The sequence below is a fragment of the Calonectris borealis genome, chromosome 9 (genome assembly GCF_964195595.1).
Source record: "Calonectris borealis chromosome 9, bCalBor7.hap1.2, whole genome shotgun sequence".
NCBI lineage: Eukaryota > Metazoa > Chordata > Aves > Procellariiformes > Procellariidae > Calonectris > Calonectris borealis.
The window spans coordinates 13,148,160-13,169,165 of record NC_134320.1 but is presented as its reverse complement, the minus strand read 5'-3'; the positions used below and the strand labels follow the sequence as shown (position 1 = coordinate 13,169,165).

The window sequence follows — 21,006 nt, the reverse complement described above, 5'->3', positions numbered from 1 at the left end:
AAACAAAAAGATTCCCGACAGATCATTCATACTTTGGATCAAACAGTCTACCAGAAAGAAGGAGGGGGGAAAAAAAAGTTCCTATCTGTCACATTTGACGATGGTGCATTCTGCAACACTACAAAAACTAGTTCTATGTATATTTTAATGCATCCTAGACTAAGTCAATCTTAAAAGACTGACTGATCTGAAAATGAATATCTGAGATGAGGTTCTTAAAGTATTCTTTATTAATATCATTAGAAGTTGCAGAAACAACTTTCCTGTAATATAAAGGCACAGGGAGACAGTTTTGATAAAATATTCCAATCAAACAGTAACTTACAGTACAAAAGGACAATTGTAATGCACATACAAACCCCAAACATCTCATTCAAAAATATTTCACCGTGTTCATCAATAATAATGGGTAATGACTAAAAATATAAATTGTTATTGTACAATAAATATCTGATAGGTGCAAACGGAACAAGATTTATTGCTCTTCACGATGTTTTCCCTGTAGTGGTTTGTTGTTTTTTTTTTAAGTTCCAAATTCCTTTTACAATCGGCTTTAGTAACTTATTTCTGAGGGAACTAAACCTCAGACCAAATCTGATAGGACATTCTGACAGTTACAGAACTGCCTTGAGTAGTAACTAGAACTGGCAGTGTTTCTTTCTTTTACAACTTTAACAATCATACTCCACTCGCTCATTGGGAAACGTGGTAGATGTTTAAAAATCAACTTCAGTGATAAGTCAAGGCTTTTATGGTAGGGTGGTATTATCTAGTCTGAGGGTTAGTCTATTTTCTTCAAATAAGTGGATTTTGTGATGAAAAATTAACATGAACCTTCTCTGACAGCTTGTGCCAGAGCAAGCATGTAAAACAGTTTTCAAATGAGGGGAGGGGAGAAATGAAAATTAAAAGCTACATTGGGCATTCCAACTTCAGAAAACAAGACAAGGGATTGGGAGCAAATTAGGACTACACAGGCAAAGATGACAAAGTGAGAATTTCAAATTCTAAAATATCCTTAACATAGTCATCTAAGAAATCAAAAAACACTCTGCATCTTTATATGGCTCCACTTTTTGAGCTTTGAGAAAGAAGGGCCAGTCAGTGAGTTTGCTATTTTCCTCACCTTGCACTTGCAGCAATTTGGTAAAGCAACAGTTTCCATCAGTCTTTTGATGCAGTATGAGAGGCATACTAATTTTGCTCTTGAAAGTAGCACATACTACCCTGCTCAGAATTCTTTTTAGAGAAAGATTTTTAACGAAATATTGTTTTATACACACGTTTAAGAAATATTAGTTTCCTTCATTACTGTTACAAGAAGTAATATGCATACATTTCCTAAGAGTATCTTTTTATGAATAAGACTTCAGGAAAATGAAGCATTATAGTAGTTGTAAAAAAAAAAAAAAAAAGAGGAGCAACCTTTGAAGTGAGTTCTTGTAGCAGTAACTGCGGTTTTTATAAAAACTGTAATTTATGAGAACAACTCTAGATTTACACAAACCTCAACAAGTCAATTTTAACTGCACTGGGAATAGTCAAATTTAGTTCAAGAAAAAGGTGTCTAAAGTGAATACAGATTAATCAGTTTAGCTGGTAAACCAAAAGATGAATATTCAGTAAACTCCATTACACTTGAATTCAACAGAATTGGAAATGATGTAAAACAAACTGCTAACTTTCCAGACATTATTATTCAAATCAGGGTTTTCTTCTAACTTCTAGAAGATGTCTTTAGAAGTTCTTCAAAGAGTAACCAAGGACCACTGAAATTTCAATTTTGAGAATTATTAGCTTCACTACAGTATAGTATTTTTTCTTTACTATTTAGTTTAGAAACTAATAAACAAAACCATTTTCTTTGGTTTATGCTTAACTACACTGGACTAGTGAATTTTTATTTTTAGTCAAGCTTCTATCCCCAATTTAAATTAATACAGATCTTTTTATTGTAGTCTCTCTCCAAGTCTCAAATTATCTCTGTTAAAAATAAGAGTTTGCTCATACCATGTTTTCCTGCTAAACAGTCACGTGTATATACTGGCATGAAGGGTAAAAGTTTTGTACAATAATTACATTAAGTGATATTTCCAATGGCAGAACTACAAAAGACATCAAATGAATGTTAGTTCAAATGACATTTGAGTTTATGATGTTCTTAAAAAAAAAAAATATACACAATGTCTAAGCATAGTAAAGTACAGTGTAAAACCCCCTGAAATTAGACAGTGAATGTGGGAATCCTGCACTCATAGCAGGAATGTACTGCACAGCATCAACATGAAAGCCCGTTAAATTTGAAACAATGCAGACAGCTAGATTTACCTGTATGTAAATGCCACTTCAAGGTGTTTAAACAAACACAAAAATGAGACAATGATGTCAGGAAAAAGGCCTTTAAAACAGGCCATCAGTCTAACTTGACTTTCCAAGTAAAAACATCAGCTTCACAAAACTGTGACACTAATGCAGTTTTAAGTAAAGTACCCTTTGACACACAAGCTGTCAATTAAGCTATCACAGTCTTTTTTTGACCTACTCCCTTTTAAATAGTTAGGGAGGAGAGTCAATAGTAGCTCAAGTTTTAATTCAGTAAGTACCTTCTCTGTTTGCAAAGGAACATTATAACACCATAAAATTATATTTTTATGGTATTTAGAAAACTGATAAACTAGTTTCTTTTTTTTTTATTTTTTCTTTTTAATACATAAGTTCAAAACTTCATTTTCTATGTGTCTTTGCAATAGTGTTTTAGCCAGTGTTGCAAAAAACTTTCACTGTAGACTACCTCACATTGTTACTCAATTGTGCAAGGTATTCACGCAGTTCTTTTGCGGCTTGGAATCTACCATATCGCTTCTTTGGGTTGGCACACTCATCCAGCAAGGCCTCAAGTCGGCCATCTTTGGCAATTTCAGCTGGGGGGTCATGAAGTAGTCCTCCAGAAGTGCCACGCCATGTGGCATGTCTTGATAAAAGGTTCTGACAAATAGCATAATAATTGTGGTCCACAGTGACACGAGCACAAAGAATCTCTTTCGAGAAGGACAGACAAGCTTCTTTATCACAGTCATCAAATTTGCTTTCATACCATACATCCCAGTTTTCAGGTTTATCTGTGAAATATAAGGAGACAGTAAAAAAAAAAGTGAGAGAAGGAAGGAAAGAGCATATGTGCATCTGAATACCATCAGAAGCTTAATACACAGCAAACTGTAATATTTAAACTATAAACCAACTCTGTTTAGATGAACTCTTAAATGTTCTAGTCTACGATTGCATCTGACAGTTTGATATACCCTTCTGCTGAAACGGTCCTGGCAATACAAAAAATAAGGGAAAGAAAGAAAGAGGGTGAAATAGATAGCAAAGAGAGGGAAGCAGAAAAAACAGCACACTAAAACCATGAAATCTACATTCATGCACATAGCCAGAGGAAAAAATGTAGCACAAACAAGTACAAGAGAATGATTCACAGCTGAAGTTGAGAGAAAAACAAACAAGCAACATGATTTATTTTAGCAACATAGATTTGGTTTCTCCGCTTGCCCTGGGAACTTACACTGGCAAGTGGTCTACCAAAGAACAAAAAAACACTGCAAAGTAATTGCCATAAACTTCTGAAACATTATCTTCCAACCTCTTACTTTAGACACGGTAGTAACTAAGAAGTGCGTATAAAAAAGCAGATGCATTACATATAATCTTTGAAGAAATGCAAGAAAACAAATGGAATTTACATACATGTATAAGCCCTTCTTTATATTTTAAAAGTTACCAAAATTTGAAGGTAACTAGTGGCCTTGTCACAAAGCTTTATTTACGTTAAAACCTGATTTACAGAAAATATCGTATAAAATAATACGTAAAAGGTTACTGAGTGTGAGATCTCCTGAGTTCTTACTACTTTTTGTTAGAAAACTTTCATCTTAAGTTTCTAGATTACTGCCAGCTTTGAGAAGTGGTCCTTATCATGGAGTCTCATAGTTTTGCAGATCTCTTTTAGCACTGTGATGTACACAGAAAAATTTATCTGTTTGGTAGTCTCTGAGCTGACAATTGGTCTACCCATTTATGGTGCATTGCAAGCCAGACTAGAAAAAAATAAGTGTACTGAAGGATGACTGCTAAAACTATAAAAATACGATGTAAAATTTGTACAATGAACAGCAAACTCGAAATGGAAAAAAGCCAGCAAAGGAGAATGGGAAAAAAGGACTTCAGCAAACTCAACTATGATGTCCCACATAGAGTACAAGTAGATATTACTGTACAGTGCAATTGGACAGAATGTACATATTCAAATATCTAAACAGCCATATTAATCACTCTAGACAGAGATTGTTTAATGAAACTCTCCAGGAGATTAATGAAATCAGTATTAAATGTCAAGTTTATACAAAGCCTGAGAACTTTCTTGTGTCCTCATTTGTTTTCTGTGTTCTTGATTAATTGTTAGATTACAAATCATGCAGCAAAATCCTAGTTAGATCCAAACTAGTCTGAGAACTTTAGACAACAGATGTAAGCGTGACACTTTCAGCTTCTGCAACATGCTACTTGCTCCTATTCCATGTACACATCAACTTTTTCAGAATTCATTTGGTCATCTTTGTGACTGAGCAATTCAGACATGCTCCAAAAGTCAAAGTCTTAACTAATATTAAGGGTGGAAAAAGGAAAAGAAAAAAAAAAAAAAAGAAAAAAGTTTATTTGTGTGGCCCCTAAGTACTAAAGTAAATGTACTGGGTATCCAATACATTAAAAGATTTTCTTGGTAGGCTCAGATAATTTTAATCTAAGCTCCTTGAGAACGTAAAATAAATCTAATACAAAAAAAAACCCAAACACCAAAACCAAAAACCCCACACCACAAAAAAAAAAAAAAACAAAATGAAAAAAACATACTTCCTTGTAGAAAAGTGTGTGGACAGAAAATATAGTCTCAAAGTTAATTCAGCAGCACAGCATATGAAGTCTATTTGCAAAGCTTAAAAAAAACCATTCACCCAAAACAAACTGGAATCACTTGGCCTACTGCCATGAACTTCTGCAGAATCTAGGGTTTCGTGTCCAATGTCTCTAGCCCTTAGGTCTGTAAAGTTTTCCTTATAAGCTCAAAAGGAATATAAACCCACGTAATGCCATTTTGTCAAACATCTCTCCTGCTGCCACTGCTTTGAGCTTTTACAGCTGACAGAAAGATGAACGAATTTTCACTATTCCCATTTGAAAACAGCACTAAAATTACTCATTCCTTCAGTTCCTTTATTACAGAGCACCTACCTGAGCAAATGAACCAGAGGCAGGCTACGTAACTAAGGCAAAGCAGGCAGTAAGACTGTCTTGTCATTCACAAAAAACAGAATGCCAAGACTTCCGTCCTTACAGACGTCTGGAAAAGACGAAAGGAACCTCTCTCTTTTAGCTAAGGCAGACAAGTCAGTCAGCCAGCCCATCTGTATATCTGTCCATCCATCTGTACAAACCCATCCAATGTCCAAACCCTCTCCTCCCACTCCCACCTCTCCATTTAAGCAGGATTACAGAGTAAAAGTATATGTAAATCAAGTTCAGGTAAGCTCAACGCTTCATAAAATTGACAAATTGGTCAAGTTAATTAGTAGTCTAATTGCAGAAGAAAGCTAATTAGTTTGTTAATTAATTAGTAGTCTAGCTATAAAGCCAACAAAATGGGTATTCAGCAACTACACATACTTTAAATACTGTGCTTGCAGAGAAAGAAGCAAGAGACAGGGGTTGAGGGGAGGGAACAGAAAGACAACTTACTCTGTCTGATTAACCTTTTGTCTGCTACCAGAACGTTTTCTGCATCTACAATGATAACTTTGCCATCTCTCGGTCCAACTGCAAAGTTGTCAAAGCTGACATCAAGGAGGTAGAGTGCAAATTCAAAGTCATTATTTGTCAGCTGCTCAGCTATTTCCATTAATTGCCAGGCCAGATCCACTCGTTTCTCCCATGGTGCATTAAAGTAACTCCACAGCTCTTCTCCAACGTAATTGACAGCCACCATTCTTCCGCATGCTCCTAAGTACTTTGCGAATGGCCAACCCTCATCAGATGGAAAACTCTGTATATAAAAAGATTTTTTAAATTTTTCATTAATACAAAACAGCTTAGATTTTAAAAGGCTGTTCAATAAAATTTAGGAGAGACACCTGTGAATACCCATCAACACAACATTTCATATATTTCTAAGTTTTGAAGGGAAAGAAAAAACAACACAAAATATATTCATGTGAGCAAGAGGCCCTGCTGGGCTACTAAAGGGAAGGATATATGTTTTCACATACACATGCACAATTCTACCAACTATCTTTTTCTATTGGTGTTTTATACACATCTGTTGTACTAATGCAAGTGTACTTCCCACCAAGACAATTTTGCATCCGAAATTTTTAATTAAAACCGATTTTTTTTAATAACCTAAAGGAAAAAGCTTTACAAAGTGACACCTGCTTCTTCCCACCACCACCCCTTCCCATTTTCCCCAGTTGATTGGATTCCTTTGAGGATCCTCTCACTTGAAGATCTCTCACAGAAAGGATTACAGAACAGATTAAGGTATAAAAGAAAGCTTAGGCTTTCTTATGCCTTTAGTACTCCTTAACAGTCTACCTCTTGATTAATTGCTACATACATACTCTGTGTGTTTATTACACACAGCCACATACCGTTTTTATCAAAAGTAAAATCTGTCTCCAACAGTAGCTTTCGTGGAAGTTAATATAAGAGACTGAATAGTAGTAACATCCTACAAGCAATAAAAAAAAAAAACACAAAACCAAAACCACACCAGCATATTTTTCCTACTTCAGTTGTGCTGAATGTGCCCTAAGACTTCAATATGAACAGACAAGCACTTAAAAGGTATCCTCCATACTATACATCAGGAAGAAACCATAAAAATATTAAATTAAGAAGCCCCAAATGCATAGAAGTTAGCACTCTCTAAGAATATAATGTACACTAATTTTAACAATTAGGAGATACCACTACGTGCACATGCTCCTTCCTCGTGCACTACCTTCCTATCACGTCACCAAAAGCAAATCATAATCAGTTCTGCAATGATGATGTAGCAAAGGTTTTACCGCACTTGGGTTGAACGGCATGGTGGGTTTCAGTCTGAATGGAAGCTTTATACCTCCTGGAATCCATGATGGCAGAAAACATTTACGGTAAATCGAGAAAAGAGACACTGGAAGGAAACACATCATGTAGAACAGATCTGAACTACAAGACCAGTCACGGAAGAGGTGCCCACCACTCACCCATCTGTGCATCTATCCCACTTAAAAAAAAATTTAGAAAAGTTAAGAGTGCTTACATACCCAATCACCATAGCCTTACAACCCATACCTCCCCTACAACAATCCTTATTTTTACCTATGTCTGTGCTTCCTTTGATAATAAAGTTTTGATCATTTTATCTTGAGCACTAGGCATCAGCTGACGCTAAGCCAAAGTTAGAACACTGATGTTGGTCAGAAACACTAGAAGCTCTGTAACATACAAAAAACTGCAAGCCACATCTACCCCCAAGAATTAATACTTATTCTTGAAATTCAAACAGCAAAGTTAAAGCTCTACTCTATTCACACACTAAGACTTCAAATTTAGTATTAAAAAAGCCCTGAAAAAAACAAAATAGATTTGCTTAGATCACGATAGTCAATGCAATAATAGAAGTCACCAATACACACTCCAATCTTTACTCACAAAACTTGCTTGCATATTTCACTAGTTGTTTTCTGTGTAAGCATGCTTCCATGGCAGGAACCAAGTTTCATTAAAAAGACTAACTGGCCTCTGACCCAAAAGGTCATTGGATCAATGAATCCTCTAACAATATCCAAGAGGAAAATTCTTATAGTTGTCTTCTCCACCTTTTAAAAGATGCTGCTGGTAAACATACAGGAAGAAAAAGCGAAACTTGCTTGGCACTGCAACAATAGTTTCTCTTGGTTATATCGAATTCTCAGGATTTCACAACAGCTGCAGGTTTCAGGAGGTAAAAAAAAAAAACCTGTGGAGAGATTGTCTTCATCTACTAAGTTATTTCAGTACAAAACTGGAATCTTTGTTACAGAATTTTTAAGTACAAATGCTACTAATGAAAAGGTTTACTGAAGCACATCAAAGCCTCTCTTACAGATGGGCAACACAAGTGCTTCCACGGTGCAACTTCTCCCAGCAATTCATAGGCAGCTACAATTACTTTCTCACCCATTCTGAATCATTATCTGAAGAAGTTCAAAACTATACAGAGGTGACTAGGAAAAAGGAACAGTTATTATGGAGAGTCCAGACCATACTTCCTCCACCCCCCAAAAAAAAGGTAAAGAAAAGGTTTGGGCATTACTTTCCACTTCTATGCTGCTGATGCTGGAGAACATAACTTTAACACTCCATATGGCTCTCACTTTAAATCTCCAGCACAGAACTGGAGAGACTCCAGCCCACCAAACCAATTTACCTACAGCATGCTCATTTCCATCCTCCTTCTAAAGGCCTTTCAGACAGGGAGAGAAGATTCAGGATCGAAGTTTCTGCTCTGGAAGCACGCTCCTTGCCATAGGAGCATTCAATAAAATGTTATGGAGCCCCTACTTGAGCCCATATCTAAAATGAAGGCTGAGTACCAGGTTAACTTGCACCTAGCTTCCAGCAGTCCTTGCTTGGAACACTTCAGAACATTGCAATTTGTTTATCTACAGTTTTAAAATTATTTAATATTTTAAATATAATTTTGAGATAGTAAAAATACCAATAATTCCAAATACAAATTCAACCAGAAACAGTTGAACCTGGCAAAGGCCATGCTACCATTGGAAGCGAAGGTATCCATCCCTCCCAACCCATCAAGCACACTCATTTCAATCCCCTCCTTCATGTCGTTAGGAAAGCAATGCAGCTGGTACTTGCTGGGCTGGTGTTCAGTTGGATCAGTAGCCTGATCCAGCTCATCACATCACCACATCATGCTAATACTGACAAAAGGAAGCGAGAAGTCCTGAATAGCCACGTGCAGAAGAGAGGAAAGGAGCTAAGAGGACCTCTCCTTTCCAGCAGCAGCAGGGATTTATGTAATGGATGAAACTGATTTTGAAAGTACAGCATTGGTCACAATGGTACACTGATCTTCAAAACACATCCATTAAGCTTCCTGCATTGTGTACACTGAATTTCATTTCACACAAGAAATTCTAGGAGCAGTTTGGTTTATTAAGAAGTGAACATCCCAAACAGTACTAGTAAAATATCTGCATGCCATACTGTAACACAGATATATTTATAACTCAGTGGCAATAAAAAGATCTTTTGACAACAGGAGTGCAGGGAAGCCTGCCAACATCTGCACATGTACAAACAACATCTCTGTTTTGGCTCCCTTCCAGCTGGCATGTAGCAGCCACATCTACACTTCATTACCCAAGTCAGTAGCCGAAGAAGGGGATAAAAATATGTACAAGTGCCCCATTCAGCAGTTTTATATTCACTTGGTGTATATGACAAGAATATTAATTAAAGTGCAGATCTGTTGTCTTTGCAAGCAGATTTGTAACTTTTTGTACTATTCTATTTTGAAAGTATTTTTCTAGATGAAATTGCAGCTAACTTAAATGAGGAATTTTTTTCCTTCGTGTATTAAAATTTTGAAAGCCAGTGAGACATGAACACAAATTTGTACAGTCAGTAAACATGTTTTCCATTAACAACTTGCATTTAGAAACAAAAAGCTTAGTAGATAGCTGTCAAAAATCTTAGATTTCCACAGAGCAATGCATAACATAGTTTTTATTTTAATTCTTGAATTATTAGTAGTATAAATATTTAATTAGATAATTTTGTACTTGAATATGCTATTTGAAGACTTAAAATTGTGCATTTGACAATTAAGATAAAAACTAAGCTCTTGTTCAAAACCAGAAACAGCTATCTGACAAAAGAATCTGCAATTCTGATGCACCCACTCATGTTTTATCTGTGAATATACACACAAATGCCATGGAAACCACAGACAATTAAGCTTTTAAAAGTGTTTTAAAATATAGTAATGCATATGAAAAACTACAAACAGGTAGCTTAGTAAGTTTTCCCTCATTAAAGTTGTTATCTTTCTCTATTCACAGAGAAATATGTATAATCTTCTACAGATGGAAAAAGGGAAAGATGGAAAGATGGATATGACAAAATAAGACAAAAAAATGTCATGACAAAATACTTCTGTTACCTCCACTCCCAGTGACACATACATCAAAAAAATATTTTAGTTGCCCTAATTAGTGTAGCTACAAGATTCCTCTCTAAACAAGGCTTAAAAACCTGAGCCAACCCTGTCAAATGGACAAAGGACGCTTTGTTCATGAAAGGATAATACTGCGTTTATGACTTTTAAAAAAAATACACTGTAGTCTCAGAATAAATATTGAGAATTAATAGGGTGAATTTATCATTTCACTGAAGCATAAAACACACTATCAGTGCATTTGTCTTCCTCACTTCCATCTGCCTAAACATGAGAAGATATACAAATCTGCCACTGGTTTTGAATGTTCAGAGCTGTGAATTATATCATGCAGTAAAGACTCACCTGCTTGAAGCTGATAAGGCCTATTGTAGTCTGCAATAACACAAATCCCCTTTGAATTAAACACTTAAAAGAACATTAGTTTATCATAATCAAGCATATAATTCATCCAAATAATCAAGTCCAAAAAAAGCCAAAACAATTTAAGTAACAACTGACATCTTTGAGCTACTGTTCCACTGTACCGTTCAAAAAATATGCTTTCCATTTTCAAAACTACTATAGAAGATGCTACATGTCACTACCAATTTTAGTATAAAGTGAGTTCCATCTAAAAAAAAAAAAAAAACCAACCAACCAACGAGCTACACCTTAAATACAATGGAATTTAAAAACATGCAAAACAGAGTGGGGACATCTCTTCCTACTGCTTATGATCCTGAAAACCTTCATGGCAAAATTACACTCTTTGTGACGCCTTTGCTAAAATCATCCTACTACACTCTGTTTGCCCAGGCACAAACTGGCATGGCAAGTAGAATTTAAATAGAAATAAGGAATGCTCTTCCTCAAAAGGAAAAAAATTAGTTTACTCTCACAGAGTACTGTTGATTCCGCAGTGTAAACTCCGCTACTGCGGAGAAGTAGCACTTGTATTAGTCACCAAGGCAAATAAGTAAAGCTCTGGAACCACACAGACCTCGAGATCAGATTTTACAATGAAACTTTTCAAATCAAAGGAGGTTAAAAACCACAGTCTAAACACAGATGCCTTCTTTTGTCAGGAATTGATCTGCATTCTAGAAGATATGTATTCAAATATATTTGTGAATGCTAGTGAGTATAACGAAAACAATTTCATTCTCAACTATATGCCAAATCATTTGACATTCAACTAAAATTCCCACAGAAGTTAAGCATGTACATATATATAGCCTACACACACACAGTGAAGAGTGGATATCATTGACTATTCCAAATATTAGGAGTCCCATTGAAACTATGTTTCTTTCATTTATTTGACTTTTGTTCAGTTTTATTACATTTCAACAATGTACATTTAGTACATTTCATTACATTACAGTTACTACATACAATTCATGCCAACAAGAGGTACGTATCAGGCTTAATTGACACACTATACAACAAAAATACACAGACAACTCTATAAATCCACTCAGAATTGAAGTTGCTCAATGATTAAGCTGAACACTTGAACTGTAAAAGTTTATTTCACAATGTTAGCAGAGGTATGTCATTTCTCCAAACAAATTAACAAATTATGATTAAATGCAAGAACCACAGTATAGAAAATTTAATGTTGTATTGGTTGTTACCTCTTCAAATTAGTTTGTAGTTCATAAAAGTTTGTTCAGATTAAATTTACAACAGATTAAAATGATCACTATCTACTTCTCATCAGTTATGAGTCCAGAATATATCACTATAAAGAAGACGTAGCAGAGATGGCCTACTCTTATTTCTGAAAGTTAATTTGCAAAATCATGGAGACTAAAACAAAGCCTCAATTATTTAATTCAGGAAAGTAAAACGCAGCTCCCCTTCTACATCAGACATACCAGAAGCAAACAGACAACATTGGTATTTCAAAGTTTGGAATGTGGGGTAACACGTTTTTTTGTGTGTTACTGAAAACTGCTCAGAGTTACAATTTATCAGGAGGATTTCCAAGTCTGTATAGTGATTTCTGAGCAGCCTCTAGATTAAGACAAACATTCATCTCAATATATACCCCACAATAACTTGAAGAATTTCTACACTATTCTGAAACATTCCTTTTACTTTACTTACATGTCATCACTTTAGGAAAGTTTCACCAGAAAGAAAGATGAAAATAGTTTTGATCATTTAAGGAACATAATTAAATACGGTAACATGACAAGTACGAGCCAGTTCTGGCCCAATATGTATAAAATACGTCACTGCAAAAAATAACTCTTCAATTTCAATACAATCAAATTAGTCGAATATTCTTGTAACATGAGGCTACTCAATTTTAATTCAACAAAACAATAATTTTTCATTTCTTTTTTAAAATGTGCACAATGTAAATTCAGGGATGGAAAACAACTTCATCTCCTTTCTCCACAATACTTAGAAGTATGTAAAATAGGAATCAAAACAGACTAAAGCCTCCCTTTAACATCTGAAATTTAAATCCCTTGCTTTCTGAATTATCTTTTCTACAGGTGTCAGTCAACTGACTTGTGCAAAAAAGAAGAATTTTAAGAAAAGTTAAGACCTGAAAAGAAAAAAAAAATCTATTTACCCATAGAGTAGCACTAGACATTCCTTAAGCCTAGTATATGTTTACCGCAAAAAGGAAAAAAAAGGTTTAAAAAAAAAAAGTCCAACTGCATGGGAGTAATTTGGAGGGGGGGAAGTCATGATTTATAATCATCTGCAGCAGACTACAGTAAATCTTTAAATGGAATAATATATGAAATGGCAGATAATCAATTTTTGATTAAAAGGCCTCAAATCAACTGGAGGTAACATGACTATTAACAACTGATCTCAAACAACTATGTTTTAACTTTTTCATAAAGATCAGAGGAAAATATTCAACATTTTAAAATACCACACACTAAATACTACTTAGTATGTCAAAATACCAGTATCTGTATGAGCCAGGACTTAATACAAGTCCACTAGAGGACACATCAGGTAGTGTTGATAACTGCCTTAAATCCACTACTTGGTATTTAGCATAGCAATTATGTATTGGAAACACCAAATTGGGTAATGAAGAAAGTTTAAAAGGCACCAAGTATTAAAACTGGATGGCATTCTACCCATGCATTTAGAATAGAACTACAGAAAATAACCTATTACTAGAACAATGTGTACAATAAAAAAAAAAAAAGAAGAAATCCAAGGCAAGAAAAGTTGCCCATTTACTTCTTACTGAGTTATGTATGGATCAGCAAAATAATTCTGTAAAACATTTTGCTAAATTGCTACTTTGAGTGAATTCAGCGCAAGAAATTGTTTCAAAGAGATCACAGTTAATGTTTTAATATATGTTTACCAGATGTCAATTATTGTTCCTCCTGTAACAAAACCAAACTGAAACCCCAATAATGACATGAAGAGAAACCAGAAGAATTTTAGATTATGTGGCAACAGTCTGTTCATCCAGAGTAATCATACTAGGAATAGGGGTACAGCTGCTGTTGTTTTTTGTTTTGTTTTGTTTTGTTTTTTTCACAAGGAATAACAATGATCAAAAGTTGTGAGAAGAATAAAGTCATTAAGCTTAAGTATTTAGAAAGCTAAATACATATCTGAGGGAAGAGCAATGATTTACACAATCTATTAAAAAAATGCAGAAATACTGCTATTTTCCATATAGGTATTGGAATTTTTCTTAAGAGTCAGAAAAAAGTCTTTGAGACTTGTAATTTACATACAAGATATAAAAGTTCACCATCATTCTTTAAAGAATCTCCATTTTAAACAGTTTGTTAAAAGCTACAGCTCCAGACAAAGTTACATTAATGCACTCTGGATATAATTCACAGGCACCTTCTATAGTTTGAAAAAAAAAACACATTACTTGCAAGCACTTTACTTACTTTTATTTTAATAGCAAAGTTGTTGTGCAAACTTCAAGTTTGCTCTGAAAACAAAGCAAATGCACTGTCATTTTAATAGCGCATCTGGCAGTACTGTACACCAATACAATAGCCAGCACAAAGGCAAGACTGAGTATTGCAAGACCAGCTCTAGGTGCACTTTTGCCACAACAATAAACAGAACCTATGTTTCAGTTTCACCGGGACAGATGTAATCTGTCTTTCACAGCTAACCATAGGATCTTAGGAGAAATACAACCACTTTACTGAAAAAACACAATTTTCTTATCTAGAAACAATTTCTTACTTCAGCAGTAGTGAGTTATACTGTAGTTTCCCCAACTCCCAGAACAAGGAATTCTCCACTCTGCCCTGTTTTCTGGGCGTTGTTGGTGGTGTGGTTTAACCCCAGCCAGCAACTAAGCACCACGCAGCCGCTCGCTCACTCCCCCGTGGTGGGATGGGGGAGAGAATAGGAAGGGTAAAAGTGAGAAAACTCGTGGGTCGAGCTAAAGACAGTTTCATAGATAAAGCAAAAGCCGCGCACGCAAGCAAAGCAAAACAAGGAATTCATTCACTACTTCCCATTGGCAGGCAGGTGTTCAGCCATCTCCAGGAAAGCAGGGCTCCATCACGCATAGCGGTTACTTGGGAAGACAAACGCCATCACTCCAAACATCCCCCCCTTCCTTCTTCTTCCCTCAGCTTTATATGCTGAGCATGATGTCATATGGTATGGAATATCCCTTTGGCCAGTTTGAGTCACCTGTCCTGGCTATGCTCCCTCCCAGCTTCTTGTGCACCTGGCCAAGCATGGGAAGCTGAAAAGTCCTTGACTATGTAAACAAGACTTAGCAACAACTAAAACATCAGTGTGTTATCAACATTATTCTCTACTAAATCCAAAACACAGCACTATACCAGTTATTATGAAGAAAATAACCCTATCCCAGCCAAAACCAGGACAGTTGGTTTTGGAGTTTTTTTCGTATTTAAGTACAAAACTTAAGTACAAAACTTGCCACAGGCCTTCATGTGTTGGACAATGCATGGTTGCATACCATAGCTCACAGCATGGCAGCTATGGTGGCACAACGACAGCAGCTCAAAAACTGTTAAGAGCCAGCCACGGTGGCTCTAAATAGGAAATCTGGAGGCTGACAGAGATCAGTGCAGGAGCTCTATGGAAAATAAGAGGTATGTCTAGAGAAAGCTTAACTATTTCCCCAAATCTTTCTGTTGAACTGCCTTGGTTTTGGAAAAAATCTTGTTAGGAATTGGGGAAAAAAAAAAGAAGAATAATAATTTTTCTAAGACAACAATCTTAGCCTCTATGGAAATAAACAATAGGCAGCAAATATTTTTCGTTCTATAACAGTAGGTTTATGTCTCTATTTGCCAGTGAAGATAAAAATTACTCATGTTACTTCATAAAGTTGAATAACATCCATTATTTGAACGCACATCATGGTTAAAAAAATGAAGAGAAGTTTCTCCACTACGGTTATTTTTAAAAGACAAATTAGAAGGTGGGTGGTTTATAAAAAGTCATAGGATGATGATAAATCTACTTACATTCATGCTGGTTCTATGAATTCTGCAAGAATTATTATATTCACACTGCACTCAGTCTAATCCAATTTACTTTCTTTTAAATGTTGCTATTTCTTCACAAGGCAACTTTGGTCGACCTCTCTTTGCAAGTGTTTGATGCACATAGTCATCATATTCAATTATGAATCAGATGCCATGCATAGATCCTATCCTCCAAGTGATTCCTATTTAAAATACTCTGTTTTCCATTAAATGAGTTGAAGGGAAGAGCAGCAAGTTTTGTTGTTGCTTTTGTCTGAATAAGCTGTTCATGTTTACATAGAATATTGGTTTAGATGCATCAAATTTTGATTACAGATCAGAACTTATTTAACTAAAAAGTATTTGCCTTTATTGCCAGAAAGGAGTATTAGAAAGAGGAAGGAAAAAACCCAAACCTTTCAGAAGTTAAATCTTAAACATTTACACTTCAAGCTAAAAAACTCTTTCCTCAACCCTCGCATACAGGTTATTTCATTCAAATGTGAACTCAGACAAAAAATGTGAAATGATTTAATTACTGACTAGTTTAGCGAGATTCTACAAAAGTAAAAATAGTATTTTAACACCTAGAAAAGATGTAAAATGTACCGAACAATAATGCAGCTGTCCTTTCATTTGCTTCATGAAGTAAAATGGCAAAAGGGGCTGAATTCTTCACTGAGTACACCTATGCAACTGTTCAACAAATGTGGATAAAAAAGGTTAACAAGAAAACTATAAAAAATACAAATATTGAGGTAGGATTACAATAAGTAATCTATATAAAACTGTGCTGTTTTACTACTGTTCAGAGACTTGTAACAAAAGTATATCATGCTATGGGTTAAAGCCCCACCTGAAAACTTCCTATAGCAAAAGCTGTAAATCAGTTGTGACAATATGCAGTTTGTAAGCAACGCTACTTTAGGAATAATCCATACTCCAACCAGGCTTCAAGCTAAAGTCCCAATCTCTGATAAAAAGTCTTATAATCGACAAATTACTAGCTCTAGTAGATGATTAAAGTAAATTTTCTGTTATAAATCGAAGATCGAGCTTTAAATTCAGGGCCTATTTACATCTGGCTGCTCCTATAACTTAATTAAAGAACACAGAACTTTAACGCGCTGAACACAAATAATTTAGAAGTTATGTCTGCTTCTACACCAAAACTGTTATTCGTAACAGTGTTTTAAACAGTCACAGTAGTGTTTCACGAAAAGCTCAAGGCATAAACTAGCAATACTTTTCCTTGTGCCTTCCAGTGACAAACCGACAGCATCAGATAAATGCACCAAGTTTCTACTTATTTATTTATTTATTTAAAATCTGATTCTTCACATGACGTCATGCAGGTTTCCTTTCTTGGAAGCAGCTGATTTTTAGAACAAGCCTACAGGTCTCATTCCCGTGCCCTCGTCAATACTGCAGAAACTATACCATATGGTGTTTTACATATTTTATGTATAAATATAAGCAAACTCCTCAGTAGCCAGTTACCACTTCCAGAAAGTAATTTCACCCCTCTCATAAAGAGTGCCTTGCATCTTACTGTTGCAAGAGCTGCAAAACACAGCATTATCCCTTCCTTACGTGTTTCTCGGGTAGAGGCTGAGAATGGAGTGGTATGTGACATGTGACACAAATAAGAAGAGTTCATTCAGATTCATATATTTAAGGTCTTTCATTCCCAACTGAGGGAAGGTATTCAAACCTTCAGCACACATTACCAAATTTGATGAATACTCTTCTGGAGAATATATTAAGAGTGTTTCAACACACAAAGCTGGCCTGAAGTTGCCCAGAAATATTTTCCAGGATAGGCCTATTCATCAAAATTTAGAACACTCTGCAAAACACTTCTGATCTGATAAGAGGCGACAGACAACTTTACCACACTCTGGACTGGTAAAGGCTGCCTCGCTTCCCACCAATTTAACCTGCTCTGCTCTCAGCAGCACCTTGGCTAAGATAAATGGCGAGCAAAGTGCTTGTTAAGTTCATGTCCAAAGATTTTCATCTCTTCAACAGATTTGCTTGACAGCCTCAGGGCTCCTCCTCAGCTTATCAAGAAGCTGACAGGAATCAAGGCTCTTAAATCAACCAGTACTGCCCACTGCCTTTGATCCACCCCACAATAATAAATGCTGCAACTGTGCCATACCCTTTGTCTGTAAAGAATACATTGGCCCACAAATTATGAAGAAACATACAGAGCTGTTTTCTGGCCATCTAGGTCTACACTCAGTATGTTGGAACCAGTGTTCAAAACCAAAACTGTAAGTTGTATGAAATGCAGCCAAAACAAATTGATTCTCAAAGAATTTCTAAATATACTCAGTAAAACAAAGAAGTTTTGATTTTCTTACTTAAGTGAAGTTTCCTTTTTCACACGGCTCAGGAGCAACTTTACGGCGAAACGGAAGAGACATACTGTACCCTAAGTCTGCTGAGAAGCAAACTGGAAACTTTGAAAACAAAACCCAAGAGCTGTACATGGAGAGACCGAAGGGCAGAAGGCATACTACCCAAAAACATATTTTTAATTAAACAGAGTTCATAAATGCATTCTCTAGAAATTAATGAGTAGGTGAATTTGCTGGAGGGTAAAGCCTGCAGCACTGCTTTTTGAGCACTAGATATTTCTTGGCCTCTCTCTAGAGAAACAGCAGATGTTTATAACAGTAATCATGCAGTGATGCTTTCAAACGTATTTGCAAATATTCTTTTTATCATACATCGGATAAGGGCAAGAACAGTTTAGTACTTAGACGAAAACAATTCCGAGTCCAAACTTACACACTAAAGGCATACTTGGAGTTCCCTCAATAGTGTTAAGACCTGGAATGCAAAGCTTCCAATCTAAATAGATATGCAATAGAAGCAAGTGAGTGGTGCCACAGAATAAAACGGTTTCCTACAAATTTTTCACCTAAAAATTTACATGACCTGTTAAAGCACAAATTTCTGATCTGCGCACATAACCGGTCCTCCTAACTAAAGAATATAAAATAAGTAACCGCTGAAAAGAGAATACTGTTCATTTATTTGTCACTCCATTTTCAAGCTATGAAATACCTATTTCTAATTTTTACCAACAGAAAAACAAAAATTATATTTAGTTCACATAAGAACACGACATAGCATGAGTCAGTTTTTGACAAGGAAACCACAATGGCATTACAGTAAAGTCTCTACTCACTGTCTATTAAACTAGACCCTAAGAAACTAATCACCAGTTCCCATAGCTGCCTAGGAATATATGTATTACATCTCCTATGGGAGATGCCATAGGATTAAGCCCTAACACTTAACTGTAAGAAAGGCATAAACCCACCAGAAAGCACCTGCCTTACAGCGTGCCACCCCGCCTGCTGTTTGCTTTCACCGGGCGCTACCGAACAGAAAAGCAAGCTCCCTGCCTAGATGAGAAAGGCAAGAAGGATGGAGAACGAGTTAAATCCCTGAGGCACGGTAGCACCGAGGAGGAAGACAAATCAGGAAAACGCACAAAGTCTTTGAGGAAGAAAGAAAAACTGTGAGACTGAGTGAGAAACGCCTCCTGCCCAGAGCGGGAACCAGAGGGGATCCTCCTCAGCCCACACAGCTCTTATCTTTACATAAGAGTCATTGTTAGGGCAAAGATCTAGAGGATGACCCCAGCGTTTCGCCGCTGTTTGAGTGGCCTCCCAGGAGCCCTGCTCTCCCGCTCTCCCCCGCGCAGAGACGCAGCTGCTGCGCCCAGCGCGGCGGGCACAGGAGACCCCGGCCACGGCGGGGCAGGGGGGAAGGAAGGGCCACGGAGGGCGCTCGGCTGGGACGGGGCTCCCGGCAAGGGGCCCGCCGGCGCCTGCCCAGCTGGGGCAGGCGGGGCGGCTGTGCAGCACCAAGGAGAGCAGGCAGCGGCGGGCACCCACCCGGGCACTCCCGGCCGGCCGGGCGCCGCCGGGCGCGCTTACCTGCAGCACCAGCGGCTCGGGGTTGAAGGCGAGGGTGATGAGGAGCTGCATGCGCTCCGAGTCCTTCAGGTTGCGCAGCAGGAAGCTGCCCGAGTCCTTGGTCTCGGCGTAGCGGCGGACCAGGCGGTCGAGCAGGCGCTGCGAGGGGCAGTGCACCAGGTCCGACCAGCCCTCCACGGCGTCGGGGGTGAGGAGCCGCACGTCGCCGTTGAGGCTGGCGAACTCGGTGGCGTGCAGGGCCTGGAGGAGGTCGCAGCGGCCCCTGCCGGTGGCGCGGCGGCAGATCTTGGTGTCGATGTCGGCGAGCTCCTGCGCGGAGCCGAGGCGCTTGAGGACGACGCGGCGGCTGCCCTCGCGGGGCTCCCCGTAGCGCGCGAAGTAGACGTTCTTGACGTTGAAGAAGTCGAAGAGGCGCAGGCGGCCCCAGCTCTCCAGCCGCAGCTGCCCGTTGAGGAACTTGCGGCACCAGCTGGTGCCCCAGCAGGCCGGGCACTTATTGAGCTGCAGGAAGCGCCGCTCCGACAGCTCGTTGCGCTGCAGCGAGGCCAGCAGCGAGTGCGTGTTCAGCACCAGCGCCGCCGCCAGGCTGCCCAGCACCGCCAGCTTCACGTAGCGGTACAGCCGCCCCAACTTCAGCGACACCAGCCGCAGCATCGTCCCGAACCGGCCCGGGCCGGGCCCCCCGCCCTCCGCCGCGCTCGCTCCCCGCCCCGGCCGCGCCGCAGCTCCGGCACCAATAAACTCTCCGCCTCGCCGCTCGCCCGATAAAAGGCAGCCAAGTTACTGAGGGGACGGCGGGGAGGGGGAGGGGAGGGGGGAGGTGCCAGCAGCCCGCCGGCCCGGGCGGCCCCGCCCCCGGGGAGGGGCTCCGCCGCCGCCGCCGCTACCGCCGCCGCGGAGGTGGGCGCGAGCCGCCTGCCCCCCTCCGGAGGGGTCTCCTCCTCCCGCCGCTGCCCCCGCCCACCCGGGGAGGGGCCTCGCGCGAGCGCCGCCGGCCGCGGCGGTTGGCTGCACGTGACGCGGCGCGGTCGCGTGCGGCCCACCCCCCCCCGAAGCCGGAGGGAGGGGCCGCCACGCGCGCGGAGTTGAAGCGGGGAGGGCGGGGCTGGGGGAGGTCCGTGCGCGCGCACTGAGGAAGGGGCGGGGCGGGAGGCGGGCAGTCGGAGGGGGCGGGGGGAGGCGTCCTTCCCGCCTCCTCGCGGCTGCTGGGGTCTTGCACGGCCCGGGCAGGGGGCGGAGGGGTCCGCAGCTGCGGCCGCCATGTTGTCTGCCTGCTGCCCCACGGCCCCGGGCAGAGGCGCTCACTAGCGGC

General features: G+C 39.0%; 1 protein-coding gene across 2 annotated transcripts; it reads right to left on the bottom strand.

The window, feature by feature from the left end:
• Positions 1-207: 207 nt before the first annotated feature.
• DIPK2A (divergent protein kinase domain 2A) lies at positions 208-20,500 on the bottom strand. Of its 2 annotated transcripts, none has more exons than XM_075158329.1 (3): positions 19,695-20,500; positions 5,794-6,097; positions 208-3,119 (listed from the first exon to the last, which is right to left on the bottom strand). In XM_075158329.1, exons 1-3 carry the CDS (start codon positions 20,346-20,348, stop codon positions 2,788-2,790), a joined length of 1,290 nt encoding a protein of 429 aa, XP_075014430.1. In that variant the 5' UTR covers positions 20,349-20,500; the 3' UTR covers positions 208-2,787. The 2 variants fall into 2 exon arrangements, with proteins under 2 accessions (XP_075014430.1, XP_075014431.1); XM_075158330.1 differs by lacking the exon at positions 19,695-20,500 and adding an exon at positions 7,122-9,606.
• Between the last annotated feature and the right edge of the window lie 506 nt (positions 20,501-21,006).